This window comes from Pelecanus crispus, chromosome 1 (genome assembly GCF_030463565.1).
Source record: "Pelecanus crispus isolate bPelCri1 chromosome 1, bPelCri1.pri, whole genome shotgun sequence".
NCBI classification, from domain to species: domain Eukaryota; kingdom Metazoa; phylum Chordata; class Aves; order Pelecaniformes; family Pelecanidae; genus Pelecanus; species Pelecanus crispus.
In genome coordinates, this window is record NC_134643.1 from 14,190,550 (window position 1) to 14,206,717 (window position 16,168).

The window sequence follows — 16,168 nt, forward strand, 5'->3', positions numbered from 1 at the left end:
CCAATACAATATTCCAGAAGTACTGTAGCAGAAATACCCTATTGTTCCTGTATCAATGGCTTGTGTTAGCCCTTTCAGACAAATGCACAGGGAGTTCATTGTCTTGCTGACCACTGGCTCTAACTATCAAGTTTTTTTTTTGGAGTGAGATTCAATTAGCAGATAAAAGACACTTACATTTAGATGACCACAACTGAAGCTCCGATTGCAGTCAACCAAGGTTCATTGGTTTTCATGGAATCATAGAATAGTTGGGGTTGGAAGGGACCTTTAAAGGTCATCTAGTCCAACCCCCCTTCAATGAGCACGCACATCTTCAACTAGATCAGGTTGCTCAGAGCCCCGTCCAACCTGACCTTGAATGTTTCTAGGGATGGGGCATCTACCACCTCTCTCAGCAACCTGTGCCAGTGTTTCACCACCCTCATCAGAAAAAATTGCTTCCTTATATCTAGTCTGAATCAACCCTTTTTTAGTTTAAAACCATGACCCCTTGTCCTATTGCAACAGGCCCTACTAAAAAGTCTGTCCTCATCTTTCCTATAGGCCCCCTTTAAGTAATGAAAGGCTGCAATAAGGTCTCCCTGCAGCCTTCTCTTCTCTAGGCTGAACAAGCCCAACTCTCTCAGCCTGGCCTCATAGGAGTTCCATCCCTCTCATCATTTTTGCGGCTCTCCTCTGGACCCGCTCCAACAGGTCCATGTCTTCCCTGTGCTGAGGGCCCCAGAGCTGGACGCAGCGCTCCAGGTGGGGTCTCACCAGAGCAGAGCAGAGGGGCAGAATCACCTCCCTCGACCTGCCAGCCACACTTCTTGTGATGCAGCCCAGGATACGGTTGGCTTTCTGGGCTGCAAGTGCACATTGCCGGCTCATGTCCAGCTTTTCATCCACCAGCAAGTGACCAGACAGTAAGCTGCGGATGAAGGTAATGGATCAATTGGCCCCACTGACTACATTTGGAGCTTAGACATGTAGACCTCATGCAAAGCCTCCAGTCCAAACCAAGTTCCGCCCCTTTTTGTTTCCAGATCTAAGCCTTTACATTCGCAACATTAAAGCAGACTCTTGCTCAACTTGCCAAATAGTCCAGATTTTTTTGTATTTCTGTCACAATACATTGCTTCTTTAAGTGCCTTTTACTTCTATTAACAATGAGTTTTGGTTTTCCTGGGGTAATGCATAATAAACAAACAGCCATGTCAGGTCAACTGATCACGTTGTACCTTACTGAACTAGGATTATTATCTGATCGTTGGCTCTCAAAGTGAAGTGTACTGTGAACTAAGTTTTAATATGTTTAATGTACTGGGTTTTGTATCGTTCTAGCTTCTTAATAAACAACATCAGTTGCAAGTCAAACACCTTCAAAGTCTTATTCCATCAGCACTACCTTAACAATCATTCTCAGCAAAAAGTGCTGTCATCAAGACATAGTGTCCAGAAAGTCACTGTCCAAAAAAGTAGAATGACAAAACCGGCTAACAAGATATATATTAAAAAAAAAAAAAAAGTGAATGAATGCTATGCGTGATTCATAAACTGAATGCAGGACCTCGTTATTTTAGCTAGGAACAAAGGTACCTTTTAAAGTCCTTTGTCAGTTCTCCATGACTTACTGAAAAACATTAAGAGCTCAAAGAACTTTTAAAATCTAGCTGAAAACTATTGCAGACATGCTAATTTAAAAAAAAACAAAACAAAACCACAACTCATTTCTTTTTTCTAGTCATTGACGGAATGAAACATTACCATGGGACATGGACATCCAACCCCTCTACCAGCCTCCTCTCAAATACGCAGAAAAGCAATTTCCAGCTTTCTGACATCAGGTAACGGGTGACCATACAAACCGTTTTGCCCTTAACATACATGAAAAAGAATTTTATTGCCCTCATTCAGGCAGAGTACTGTTCTGAAGGTTGGTGCCAGAGATGCCGAGGCTCACAGTATTCAACAGCAGCAATTCAGTTTCCTGCTCAAATGGTTGGATCATGTTACTCCCCACTTCCTTGAGCTGTGCAAAGTAAACTCTGAATCTCTCCCATATGCAGTCATTACTATGGATAGCACTAAGTGCATTGATACTGTACTGAAAAGGTACCCCTTAATCATAAGTACTACCAACTGGAGTTAGAAACTAATGCAACTGCATCCTGAGAAGAGAGCGGGCTGTTTGCCTTGTTTCAGCACCACAGCACATCCAAGTTTCATAAGGCAGATAGATATTAGAAAGAGTGAGACTACAGAGGAGGAGTTCTTCCCCGTTACTGCCAACTTCTCCATCCCACAAGAGATCAGAAGGGTATTCCAGTTCAGTTCTGCCAGCATAGAAGTTTTGAGGAACAGATTTCTTATTTATGTATTCAGTTTTCTAAAAGGTACTGGCAAAGGAAAGGGTGTGCCTGTTGGCTGTGGTGTAGACTAACTTGTCCAGAAAACAAACCAGCAGCTGCATCCCTGTCTTTCTGTGTTTGTAAAGTGAAGTGTTTGTGAACAGAATGTTTCCTGAGATATGCTTTTCTCCCAGGCAGAAGAAAAAGCCTATTAGAAAAGCTAACATATGTCAAAGGTTTTTTAAACTCTATGTATACAGTAAGAAGCCATTTCTAGTTGAGACAGACAGAAGTAGCTGAAGAGGCACTGCTATTTTTGCTACTACTAATAAAACTTATGCATATACCTTGCAAAAATGGGTAAACTCAAATGTCTGAGGCACAGAGACTTTACAAAAATAATTCCTTAAAGAAATTAAAAAAAACACAAACAAACAACAAACAAAAAAACCACACACACAAAATGGTACTTTTAAATTCAACCCCAGAAGAGAAGTCAGTGGTTACCCTGACTTCATACACTGGGAAGGCTTCCGGGAGGTAATGTGTTCAAAAGCTTTCACTTCTGCATTAGGTTAAAATTAGGATCAGTTCACTCTGTTCTAGTCACATTAAATCAAGAGCAAGAATGATACAGGAATTATTGTCACCAAAAAAGAGGTACTTCACTACTTTGCTTAATTAGCTCAACGGACTGATGTTTCTCTGAGGGCTTCATTTACTTTTAGACAACTCATTCCCCAGTAGAGTGAAGGATTTTTACTTCAAAGGTTGAAGATGATAAAAGGTTAATGAAGTAACCAGATGCATTAACCCATGCAGGAAAGAAAACAGTGCTCATATCAAATTTATGCTGCTGCAGCATTTTTAAAGTAATCATGCCCAGTTACTACTGGATCTCTTCTAGTTTTTAACTGAAGAAATACCACTTGCTGAACTCTCAGAGCAAGTCTGTTACTCGTTCTCAGTTCTGTGTTACAAGAGATAGTAAAGGACCAGTATTTGGAGCAACCTTGAGTGATACCAACTCACAGATTTCCCCTTCTGTCATGTATCAAAATAAGTGAATTGGCAAACATGTAGAACAACTAGCATGGAGCAGAACGGAGGACACAACTGTAAAAGTGGATGTAGGGTATCTCACTGGGATGACCTCATCCATTGAGAATCAGATGGCAGTATTAAGAAAAAGTCTTCCAGCCTTCCTAATCACAGCTTATTGGTATCAGTCAACACTCTTTTGCTTCTCTAGACATATGTTGCACTCTCAGGCAGAACACAATTTTTAAAATATCAGCTTAGAAAAACCAGGACAACATACATAGTTCACAAGGGTCATCATACAGAATTATTTCTTTTAAAAAAATGGATTAACAAATGCATAATTCAGTGAAGTAAGTAAATGTTCAGTGCAGCGCCCTAACTTCTTACAGAAGATACCTATCCTATTGTGGCAGGCTTCTCACTATACAAAACCAGAAGCATTAACTACACGTGGGTAAACAAAAGAGCTTTCCTCAACCTTTGCCTCTATATGCATCAACTGCTGAACAGCTCAAGAGTTCCAATGTCCTCGTTAATTGGAGGGAGCAGCTACTCAGATCAAGTGAAAATGCTCATAGTTAGGAATTTCTAGGTATTCTGTTAAATTTTTTATATATACATATATATATATGAAATGTGTGTATATCTATGAAAGACTATATTAAGAAATGAAAAGACCATAAAGTCAAATACTTAGAAGTGTACATTACATCTAGTCTACAACAATACAGAGTAACTCATGTTCCTGTGGCAATGCAGAGGAACAAGGAATTCTCACAGCAGATGCAGTGTCTGAATTCAACTTGCTAAGGTGACCTAAATTGTGGTATTACCTCCCAAGTGTGGGTCTTTTCCCCACCTACTTCCTGCAATGGCTGAATCACCAAATAGAGCTGTCACTAACTTTGAGCAAACAGAGGATCACGGTTTGAGACTGATATTTCACAGGCATTGCCTACAATTCAAAACCTTTTGCCCAGGAATTGCAATGCATAATTTTCTTTTGGAACTTACAGTGGAAACATTTAATGTCATTCAGAAGCTTTCTGTACTGGTAAAGTACTAGCAAATTTACTGCAAAGACTCTTCCAGAAGTAATCTCACGGTTTCCCTTAAAAGGAATTGAGGCATTCCTTTTGCTCTTATCATAAAGCAGCATGGGAACCACAGAGCATCAGCAGATAAAAAGAGAAATATTTCAGACTGAAATGATACACTCAAGTGATTCAGATTAAATAAAATTTTCCAAACATAGGCAAACAAGATAAATGTCTCTGAAGACATATGATTTTTCAGAATGCTACACTGGCCAAAAATCTCTTTCCAAGCTGCAAAACAGCAAAGAGAATTTGAACAGCAAAGTCTTTTCACTTAGAGTTTCCAAACCACCACTGTTTTGAATATCAACATTCTTCTTATAGCAGCCTATTTCTCCACAGCTTCTAAAAGTGCAATCAATTGCAGCAACAGAATTCTGTCACTTTTACAGGAAGAAATTCAAGAGATACTTGAGAGTACTCAATGCTGTATTTTGGAGAAAGTGTTTATTAATACAAGCTTCTATTAGTGGGTAAGGGTAAAACAAGGACCTGCAGTACTGTAACATGCTTATTATTGTCAAGAGACAAAATTTAACACGAAACATTTTTAAAGCGATAGTAGATGTTTTTGTTGTTTGTCTTTTAATCTATTTTCCTTTTTCTACATACAGAACATCCAACCTGATGGAATTTCATCTGACTTGGACTTTCAAAGACAACCACGGTTCACTTCAGATCATGGCGATGCCTCTCAAGTAACTCACAAAATATTCTACTGATACAAATCTGACTGATCTTATCAGATGATCAAGACTAACCTGCTCACATATGTCTCAAAGCTTCCAAACACAAAACCAAGTGTAATATTTTCACAGCAGTACTAGTAAAACCAATGATGGAGAGAAGCACACAGTTAATGACTCCAAATAGATGACAACATTATCAAGAGTTTCGATGGGAAGGGAGCTGAGTCCAAGACTCAGTTCCAATTTAACTGTTTGATAATTTAAATGTCCTACAAAGGCAGGGGGGGAATAGTTCTGATTATGAAATTTAGCATCCGAGTCTTCTCTTGCCAGAAGAAAATTGCTTCTGAGCAGCAATTCCATCTTTGCCCGAAAATATGACTACTGTGGGGACTGTTGAAAGTACTCTATCTGGTGTCTGAAAGAAAGCTTTTCTTCATATAACTTCATTTACACACTAAGTATTATTTTAAACACATTTATAGTTCTAGACATTCACAATATGTATAACTACATGGCAAGAGTATACAATTACTACATTATACTATATCTGTGTATTTTCTACATGGTTTTGAGCCCTTCTATCAAATTCTAATAGAAATTCTAACCCTATTATAAGTCTATTTTCAAACACTGCATGTGGGTTTTTGTTGACTTTTTACAGTATTGTTTCCAGCAGGGCAAAGTTGGCAAGTTCACAGGAACACACGTTCAGGATTGTGTCTAAGCTACTTCCCTATGAATACTGCTACTTGTTGCCAATCAGATTAGCTTTTTATTGTGATGTACTGGCAAACACTGCTTACAAAGCTTAGGTAACTCAATTCATTTCAAACACTGCTTGAAATGGGAAAAGCAATTGGACAACAAAACCATGAAACCAACCCCACAGAGTACTCCATTTCTTCAGAGAACCATCAAAATATAATAAATGAAAGATGAAAGAAAATTTCCTCTTCTGTTCAGTAGTATCTCCTATATAACTAACAGTAATATATCCAAAGTAGGCACATTCTTTTACTTGGAATTGTTTCCACTGAACATAATTAAAACCCTTCACATGTACATGATTCTACAGTTGCTGTAGCATCTGCAGGCAGACTAAGATCTGGGAAGGAACCTTAGGATATTACATTATATTTAATAAAGTTTTTTGAAAACTTTCTGCATCAGTTTGTTTTGTTTTAAAAACTAAACAAACATTCTGGGATGTATCTTAGTTAAAAAACTGACTAGAACATCTCTGGGAAAAAACAGATGTTATATTCAACAGATGCTACGTAACACCCTCGGAGGAAAAAAGGGAGCTTTTTCAGAATAGCAAAAACACTGTCTCAAGTGAGCCTAAAGGTTTTGAGAATCAGGTTAAAGCTACAAGTATGTATTTAACCAGATATGCGAGGTAGAAGACTACCTTATAAAACCAAACCAGAAACTAAGCCTATGCCAGTTAAGTCCCTGAAGGCAAGTTTCCTTACTAACAAACAAATAGTAGCAAATTTGGTCTTAAGTACCAAATTTTTTAGATACAGGAACTCTTTACTTATGTGACTTTTTTCCTCACTGCTCCTGCAGAAATGTTCAAGCTACAGTATGAAGAAGCATCATTTCCTAATGCAAAAAAAGGCTGTACCTAGTCAGAGTGAAAGATTCATTTTGCCTTATTTCCAGTAGTGACCAAAAGGAAATTTACAGGGAAGAATAAGGACAGAGCAGGCATGCAGAGATCCTTCTCTAGGATGTTCTCCAACAGTTTGCAACTCTGGAATTTCATAGGTCAGAGGTTGGGCAAATTCACAGAAGAAGATTCCAAGATGATGAGATATTCACCTGAAAGCTACAGGCTTTCAGCTGCAAGGAGCTCTGCAGTTTCATGTTGCATAAAGAACTCTCCCCTTTTATATTAAGTCTGCCAGGTCTCATTGATACCCTTTAGAAAAGGTTAATAGAAATCAGCTTTTCACTGTTACTTAGCCTCTATCATACCTAACTTCAGCCATTTCTTTTACAGCTCAATCTGGTTGTCCTTTAGATGGAGCCTTCTGACACCTTTGATCCTTGTCCAAATTTTTAATGCTTGAATTCTGCTATATGCTTTTGATATAAGCGGACCAGACCTGCAGACAGTATTCAAGTTGCAAGGTATCCACACAATGACATTACGTTCTCTGCTCTTATTAGTTTCCAAATAATTGCTAAAATTCAATTTCCTTTACAATTTATTGACTATAACCAAGATCATATCCAAGCAAAACTCAAAACTCACACTCTATCACTGCATATTCAGAGCTGGGATTTCTCTCTGTCTCACCCCCATGCACATTACCTATCCATAATCTATTTGCTCTTCGTTTTATTACTCAGTCACTCAAATATCTTAAGATGTGCTACAGATAGCACTTGCCTTTGTTACAGACATCGTATGAGCATACTCTGTCACCTCCTTACTCAGATGTTCTGGAATACATGTAGATAATAAGAGACATTTGTGATTCTATATGTAAGAGTGCAGACACAGGTCAGATCAAAGTTAAATAACCAGAAGATACAGTAGACTTCTCTGCCTATTATTTTATGACCAAAACTCAAGTAATTAGCAATCACTTTGGTACAAAACTAATAAATCTGCACATTACAAACCCTATCATGCTCATTCCTCAGAAAGAAAATGAAATTTCACAGACCAGCTTGGCTGAGTATCAAACCTGTAACAAATTAAAACAGCCTGCCCTAGCCATATTGCATTTAGTCCATCGGGTTTCTTGTCATGACTGAAGACCGCAGAACTATTGCATGAACTGATACAGAAGGGTATATGCCTTTTTCCAAGAATGAAAAACATTTTAGACTTCCTAGAAAGCACAGTATAGAACAGCTAAACCCCTGAAATTAAACGGATGCTTATTAATAAAAGCAGATTTAAAATTGCTTCCAGATATTTCAAAGGGTCCTGAAGATACTACTCATACTCTCTCTAGAGAGCTATAGCCTACACCTATTAGGTACTGAAGGGACAGATAAAATTATTGAATAAACAAAACACAGTCCAAGGACAAAGGGTGGTACACAGTTCTGGACTGTTGGGGAGAGAAAGAATACTATTGATCCAAAAAGCCGTTTTTCACATAGTGCCCAGTAATAGCCAAGAAAACATATCTTGAACGTAAAAAAGGGATAAAACCTAGGGAATGTGAAATTTGAAGTGGAAGGACAGAAAGACAGAAAAATCCTCAAATACCGTGATTACCAAAGAAGAATATTATTTTGCCAAGTTTTTTTTTTCCTCCTTTGTTAAAAGGGTAGAGTATGAAGCTTCCCGACAAAGGCATTTTTAACTTTCTTTCCCCCAATCAGTTCCAGTGCAAACAGTAATTCAACACGAGAACTTAATAATATCATTCATTGCCAGTCCTGCTCAGCTACATGAAGGCTGTGTAGAGCCAATACCAAAGCAGTATGCAACAGCACGTAATATCCAAGTCTCAGTTGAAGAGTCAGATCAATGCTTCTCTGCTTGTTTAATATTGGGCCTAACACCACATTACGGGGAAGGAAGAAAAGAAAACTTCAATGAAGTTTTTCCCTTTCAAGAGTTTAACCTAAACATAGATCAGATAGAATTCATCTATATACACACAGATGTATTTATTTATTTTTATTTATCTATAATTATATGTATATGTAGGCTGGAGTTTTATTTTTAACTTGCTCTTTATCATACTGTTTAACAAGTAATTTGCCGAAGGTCAGGCTTCAACAAAATTTCATTTGGTGCCCATATATCAGAATTGGGGTAAGTACAGCCAATCAGAGCAACACATCAGCTGTCAACCACTGCCACCTTATCAAGGTAAGGGCACATTTAGCAATTTAAATATTGAGTTAAGAGTCCTGCATTTCATCCATATCTTTCCACATCCAATTCTTTCCATTGCTTCCCCAATTGCATTGCATTTGGTATACGTGGTAAATATTCCTTTAATTATCTGACTCAACTTTTACAACCAAGTCCGCAGTAAATGTTGAACACAGGCTAGCTGTCCCTACTCAGCAAAAACCACTTGTAGTCCAAACAAGTTCTGTATGTGCCTTACCACCACTGAACACTTAACTTTAGAGGAAAAACTCTACAGGAAAATCTTGATCAGAAGCTAACAGCTACAACTGACTGAAACTCATACGGGAAAGACACATACCACTCCATCTGCAATCTTCCAGTCTGCGCAACTTTCGTATTTTTGCAGTTGCTTTTCAAACAGTTGTGCTATGGCTCGATGGACAAGTTCATACTGCTCCTATAGTAGGTTACCAGATAAAAATTAGTGCATAAGATCTTTACAAAGAATGATGGTATATTATCATATGATAAAGATTCATTTTAAAACAAACCATACCTTTGTCTGCACTGCAGAATGCCTTTGTGTCCTCATTTCCTGTATTAAATTAAATACATTGAATTCTTCAGGTATTTTCTGAAATATAGAAGGGAGTCAATTACATTGATGTAACTGTCAGAACAGGAATTAAAAAGCTATTAGACATCCAAAAGTATGTTTAACTTTTGTAGGTAAAGCCAATCTGTTCTCTCCACATTGCAGCTATTAATTTTTTTTAAAAAAAGCAATTCCTCCCCAGAACTGGTTTTAAACACTTGATTTAGACCAGATGAGAACATTTCAAGTATTTTGAAAATGAGACAACCAATGAAAGCATTAATATGACACTGCAACATTAATGATGCTTCATAACATAAAAAACCCAGAATGAAGTTATGCCTGTATTTTGGAAATATCAGGCTCTAGAAGCTGCAAGATTAAGCAGACACATTGAAAAAGCTGAATTCAAAATCACTTCATATTGAAATGTATTAAAAAAATATTTAAAATTTTACAGTGACTTTTTTTAGATAAAAACTTGCTGTCAAAGGAAAGTAAGTTCATACGAAAGCATGAATGCAATGAAACTAAACATCCAACCTGTCAAAAAGAGTTCTGGAACGTCTTAAACATTTCACTATTTTAGAACATTTGGGAGCTCAATCAATCACTGTTATGAAATGATGGAATGCCACAAAATTTCTTCTTTTAAGATTCCTTACCCCAGCTTTAAGCAAATTCCACGTATAATCTATGGCACAGATGGCTCCTGTTCTTCCACACCCTGCACTATGAACATAAACAGTTAGGTGTGTTAGAAATTATTTTAATTTGTTAAAAACACAGCTTTATAGTTCCGGAGTCCACATGAAAAAAGCCAAAAACCATCAAAATCCCCCAACTATCATTTTAAGCTCAACCTGACACAATAATGTCTTAAAATTAAAAAAAATTAGCAGTGCAAAATGGAGCCTTGAAGTTTTTCATAGCCAATTGGAACTGCAATCATGAAAGATGCTTCAATGCTGACATTTTTATTGCCGCTTTCGTCACACTGTGCCTAGTTACCACTGCTTCAACAGTAGGGATTTTGTCCAAGTTTAATGATAGATATGTTAAATGGCAGAACAGAATAAGTTTAAAGGTTTCCCACATTTTTCTGATTTAGTATCATATCTGTATTTCTGCTTTTTATCTAAAAACTTAAATCTGAAAGTTATAAAAAATGACAGTGAACTATCACATTTATTCTTCCTAATAGTATGAATTTCTCTATTTTACATATAAAGAGTTATAATGCATGCTTATTTATTACATTGCAATTATACTGTTGTAAAGAACCAACCTTCACAACTGTACTGACATTCAAGAGGAATGGGACAAAGTGAAATGGATTTCAGTGCTAGGCGAAATTTTTTTTTTAATGGTTTTAGACCTCAATTACTTAGCGTGGCAAGTTAAAAAAGAACACCGCTTTTTTAGACAGTAGGTTTCTGTACACTTTTAATAGAATAATCAAGCTCTAAAGAGTTAATAAACCCCAACAATTTAACATTTCCTGGCTTATGAATCTGAATTCAGTTTTTCTCACATATAATACATTTGCAACTTTTGTTGCTTTAAAAAGTATCAAATATCTTAGGCGAGAACTTTCCAGCAAAATTGTCAGAAACTGTCAATTCACCAAAACATTTTCATGGCATTTAGTTTCAACAGTTCTTCTGTTAGCCAAATTTCAGGTCAAAGAAGAAACTGCTGCTCAGAAGCAAAGACTTACCAACCGGAAACTACAGCCTGTCAGTTAGAGATCTTTTTTGTCGTATTAGGAGACAGACAGAAAAGTTCTTAGGTAGTGATGCTCTTGCTATGCAGTCTCTCCTATTGAGAATGGAGCCTTCATTCCCATACCTGATTTGCAATGATCTTCAAAGTCTATTTTGTCCTAATGAGGATTTAGATGTCTTAAGAACCACAAAATGGTTTCCCTTTCAAAGACTAATTCTTTTCCCACTGATATTCTGTCAAACTGAAATAGAAGCAAAATTTCACTGTGGCATGAGTTTTAAAGTGCAGACTGTCTGATTCTGAGCCAAGTTTTGACATGAGGAAATACTCCTTTTTAGAAAACTAAAATAAATAAATTCTGATTTAGAATCAAACTAGTGCATCTCATACCAGAAGTCTAGACTTCACAAAAATTAAAATGTACATAAACTTAAAAAATAAATATATTTGATACCTGCAGTGTATGCAAATTGGTACATCTTCATGTTCCTGGTATTCTCTCATCAAGCTGATCATGTCCAGAATAGAATCAAAAGATGAAGGGACATCATGGTCAGGCCAGTTAACATAATGAAATTGATAGACACTACGAGTCTCCTAAGGGAAAGGGAGGGAGAAAGGTGTTAATAATAATACATATTTGAGGAGTTTGTATGAAATAATTAGTTCTATAAACCTTCATTTTTTACATGATTAAGTGTGGACAAGCAAAGCCATCTACTGTATTAAAAAAAAAAACCCTACAGCTTATACCACTTAGAAAAACAAAAGCGAAATTCTGAAGCAGTATTTTTAGTGCTGCTAATGCATAGGAGAAAGCACTATGGGACAGTTATAGAAGCCCCTCTCTATAATATACAGATTAAAGTGCCCACAATATCGCACTGTTTTAAAAGATTCTCTGTCCTTAGTGTCTTAAACTTTGGAAGGGAGAAAGAAAGGGAGAGACCACCATCAAAGGTTCTTCCAATCGTACCTCAGAAACTTATATTGGAAAAAAAAAGGGGGGGGGGGGGGGAGAATTGTTGCTTTGTCACATTACAAAATTAAAGTATGTCTGTGCATGTGCACACACACACAGAGGGAAATTAAGAATGTGAGAGAAGTATTTCAGGCCATATGTAAACGTGGATCACACTTGGAACAACAGTAGGTACACTTTTATTCTAGTTAGCTCATGCTACAATAGTACTAAGGACAAGGGAAGACTAGAACAAGCCTAGTTACTCAGCTACCTGAATCCCTGAAAGACCAAATTCTCTTTCTCATCATTATCCAAACCATCTGCGGTATAGCTAGTTCTACTGCACCTTTCCATGCTGCTGTCACACCTCTGGATTCTAGTACACCCTCAAAGTGATGTACTAGAGAGCCATATGAATTTTTTGATCAACATTACAGGTTACAAGTTTCCAGACCTATACTGCCTTCTGTTTAGTTATTTGAGAAGCACATAGTGGGCCTCTTGAGCATGGAAATTTATATATTCCAATTGAACCGACTATTTTTGATGCTTTACTTTTGCCAAACCTGTGGAAGCGCTGTAGCTAGTAAAAACAAGAGAAAATCCAGCCTAAAAAAAGAAATTTTAAAAATCCAACCGCTTATGTAAAATCAGTGCCAGCAGTAAGGAGGAAGAAAAGTTACAGCTGCCTATTAAGGTCCACCAAGAACTTTCACTTGATTACATTTAAAGAGACAAACCCGGTGATTTTTCACATTAGCAGAACTGTCAGGAAAAAAAAAAAAAATCTGAATTTATGCTTTTCATATGGAAATTAAAATTGAAAAGGAAACTTCATAGTCCTTTTTTTATTGCTACTTTTTAAGAACAAACCTGGTGTTTTAGCTTAAAATAATCGTCAAGTTTCAAACTGGTTTTCCTCCCAGAAGCTAGACTAACTTTGTATATTTATATGCATTTTAAATTATTTTGCATAGTATTTTGTATGATACTCCACTGAATATTAGAGAAGTGACAAAAGTTTTCATTATTGTGGAAAACCAGAAAGTGAACTTGAAAGGATATTACTTTATACCACAAATACATATTTTCCTCCCCAGTTCAAGGCTACACTCAGAATTCTTCAAAGTAAAGTCTGTCATTCATTATCAAAATGTGTGCTTACAGAAATCCTGACGCAAATTTGCTAGGTAAGTCTGAAGAAAGATCATTTTATCAGCTGCGTAGGTTGAATATCAACGTATCCTTTCAGTTACATTACTCCTTAAAAGAACATAAGCTTTGGGCTCTTTGCTAAGATCAAAAGCGTAGTGCAAACTGTAGCCTTTTGTCACTACCTAGTTTTCATGTAGTACACAGGCATCCTATAAAAATTAATTGGAACAGAACTCATGGAAGTCAAGTAGCTAAACATGATTTGCATGTATAGTGATATGCAAACAAAATGTAAATTAGTTACAGTTTCTGAAGTAACCAGTTCTCATGATATTCAGGTATTAAAAGTAATGTAGGTTCTGCTTTGGGATTTTTGGTATCTTTTCAGTTCTGTTTTTAAGCACACCATTTAAAAAAAATGTTGCAAACCCTACAGTTACTATGCAGTTAATTTCCGCTATCTAAAAAGTTTCATAGGATGGTCAGTTATGAGTATTCAGGACACACTAACAGAAACGAACTGATTAATTTCATGCAACCCACTGCAAGTACCTAGCAAGCTACTGCAGACAAAAATTAACCCCCAAAATTACCTCCCTCATGATTAAACAGTTTTCGTAACTGTTGTTATATCAGTTGTTGAAATGGAATAAAGCACTGCTAAAGAAAACATAGCCGTAAGAGAGACTAACCTGTAATAAATCATTTCTTAATACTGGAGATGCAAATTAAAATGACAGGTATTCTGTAAAACAGACTGTCAACCTTCATGTTTTTGCAGGACAGCTCTACGCTTATTTTTATTTACTGACAGTTGGTTTGAAGAAAAATAAAGTCACCTCAAATCTGGCAAGTATAAGTTTGCAAGGAAGGCTTAAATCATCCATTCTTAACATTTACATGAAAATGCAAGTGCTTTTATTTCACTGAAAATACGACAATTTTCACAATTAACATAACATACTCAGCTTATGAAGTAGGTCTCATGTTTTACAGTAGTTTGTGTCGTAAGTTTTCACTAAGATGACTAAACTCAGTTTCTTCCATAAAGAGACTAATCATAACCATTGACAGTTGCCAACTTAACAAACAGCGTAACGAAATTGGTTTCCCAGAATACTTGTCTGGTAAGCTAATTCTACATCTTGAACACTAGAATATCAAATCTTCGAGAATTCCAAAGTCTTGAGCTCAATTTTAAAAGTCCATTTCTATCCTGACCCTTGAATATATTACATACAATTCCTCCATGCAGAAGTTCTGCAAGCAAAAAGACAATGCAACTCAATTTAATCAAGAACATTCCATATTTTTCGTATCTATTTCAATTCCAAAGAGCGTAACCTTTTACAAGCTAGAGTGAGAAACTTTGGGGAAAAAATGAATCACTAAGTTGGTGTCATTCTTGCTTTATTTTTATTTGGCAATACAAGTATATGAATGGGCATCAGAAATACCTTTTAACAATGTAAAACCTTCTTGACAATAAATGAAAGTATAGGGCAAATTCTAACAAGTACACATACTTAACACAAAAATAAGCTAACTAGAGGAAACAGGTTTTTTTGACAAGTTTGATTCAGTTTGTCATCATATCTTCAGTTGGGGTAAACAGTGAAATTTCTCCTAGGGTGACACAAGCTTTCTAGTTGTTAACACATGCTACTGAAGACCATCACACACCTTTGGCTAACCAAGAACATACATAAAAGACAAGTAAAGAGTTTCACTGCTCTTTTCTTATATACTAGGCTTTTAACATCACTTCTAAACTTGATGATTTACATACAGAGTCAGCATCTAAAAAAGTGAAGATATTTTCATGAGTTTCCTCCATAGAGAGACCTTTGAGCAACCATTACAGTTGAGACCAGAAGTCATCGTATACTTACATTTTGAAATTCAAGTAATAATGTTCTAATGAAGTAATCTGTTCTTGCTTGCTCAGCTTCCTAAACATGAGAAAACAGTAACGAATTGGAAAAAAAGATCAATATGCAGCATCCGAGATATAACTAAAAACCCCAAACTTTAAACTCAGCTGTCTTTTTTTAAATGTACTGGTTTTGTATCTATGATTTCCCCAGAAGATGGGCAATCAAAACATTGATTTTAAAACAGCAGCAACTTAGCTTGCTACACAAGATATCTGTGAAAGATGTTACTTTTACTTAAAATAAAAATGTGAGGTTTCAAACCAGTAAAGTATCTAGCCTGCTCCTGAAACCATCAATATACCTTGTAAGATTATTTCAAAGTACTATTTTTGCTTTATTTCTCCATACATTCAATTTACAGATTGCTCGCACAGCCATCCTTCTATAACACTTCTGCTGTATAAACTTCAGCCTCTTACCACTCTATCCTGTGACAACTCCTTTCATTTTTTCCCCCTTCTATTATTGTCAATTAAGGGTGCATCTGAATGGATCATTGTAATTATCTTGCTTGTGACCAAAAAGTACAGCTTCTAGGCTCACAGAATTTTCAAGTCTGCCTTTGGAACATCAAGGAAAGTTTATACTGTAGGCACCAAACAATACTACTGTACGTAAAATATCAGTAACATGACAACTTGAAGATGCCTTCACAAGCTTAGCTTTACAGCTCCCTACAGTGAATTTAGGCGACCGCATATATGCTTAAATGTACTCCTATGTCCTACTGGGGATTTACCATTTTCCATAAAGAAAACAGGTGCAACACCTTGCAGGTTTAAAGGAGA

The 16,168-nt window shown here is 36.5% G+C and overlaps 1 protein-coding gene across 1 annotated transcript in view; it reads right to left on the minus strand.

The window, feature by feature from the left end:
- PTPN12 (protein tyrosine phosphatase non-receptor type 12) overlaps window positions 1-16,168 on the minus strand; it is an 81,120-nt gene that overhangs the window by 22,797 nt on the left and 42,155 nt on the right. Inside the window, exons 7-11 of the mRNA XM_075710951.1 lie at window positions 15,336-15,395; window positions 11,779-11,921; window positions 10,262-10,328; window positions 9,558-9,635; window positions 9,360-9,458 (exon numbers count right to left, since the gene is read on the minus strand). Of these exons, the coding sequence (XP_075567066.1) occupies window positions 9,360-9,458; window positions 9,558-9,635; window positions 10,262-10,328; window positions 11,779-11,921; window positions 15,336-15,395 (447 nt within the window). The remainder of the gene's footprint in view (window positions 1-9,359; window positions 9,459-9,557; window positions 9,636-10,261; window positions 10,329-11,778; window positions 11,922-15,335; window positions 15,396-16,168) is intronic.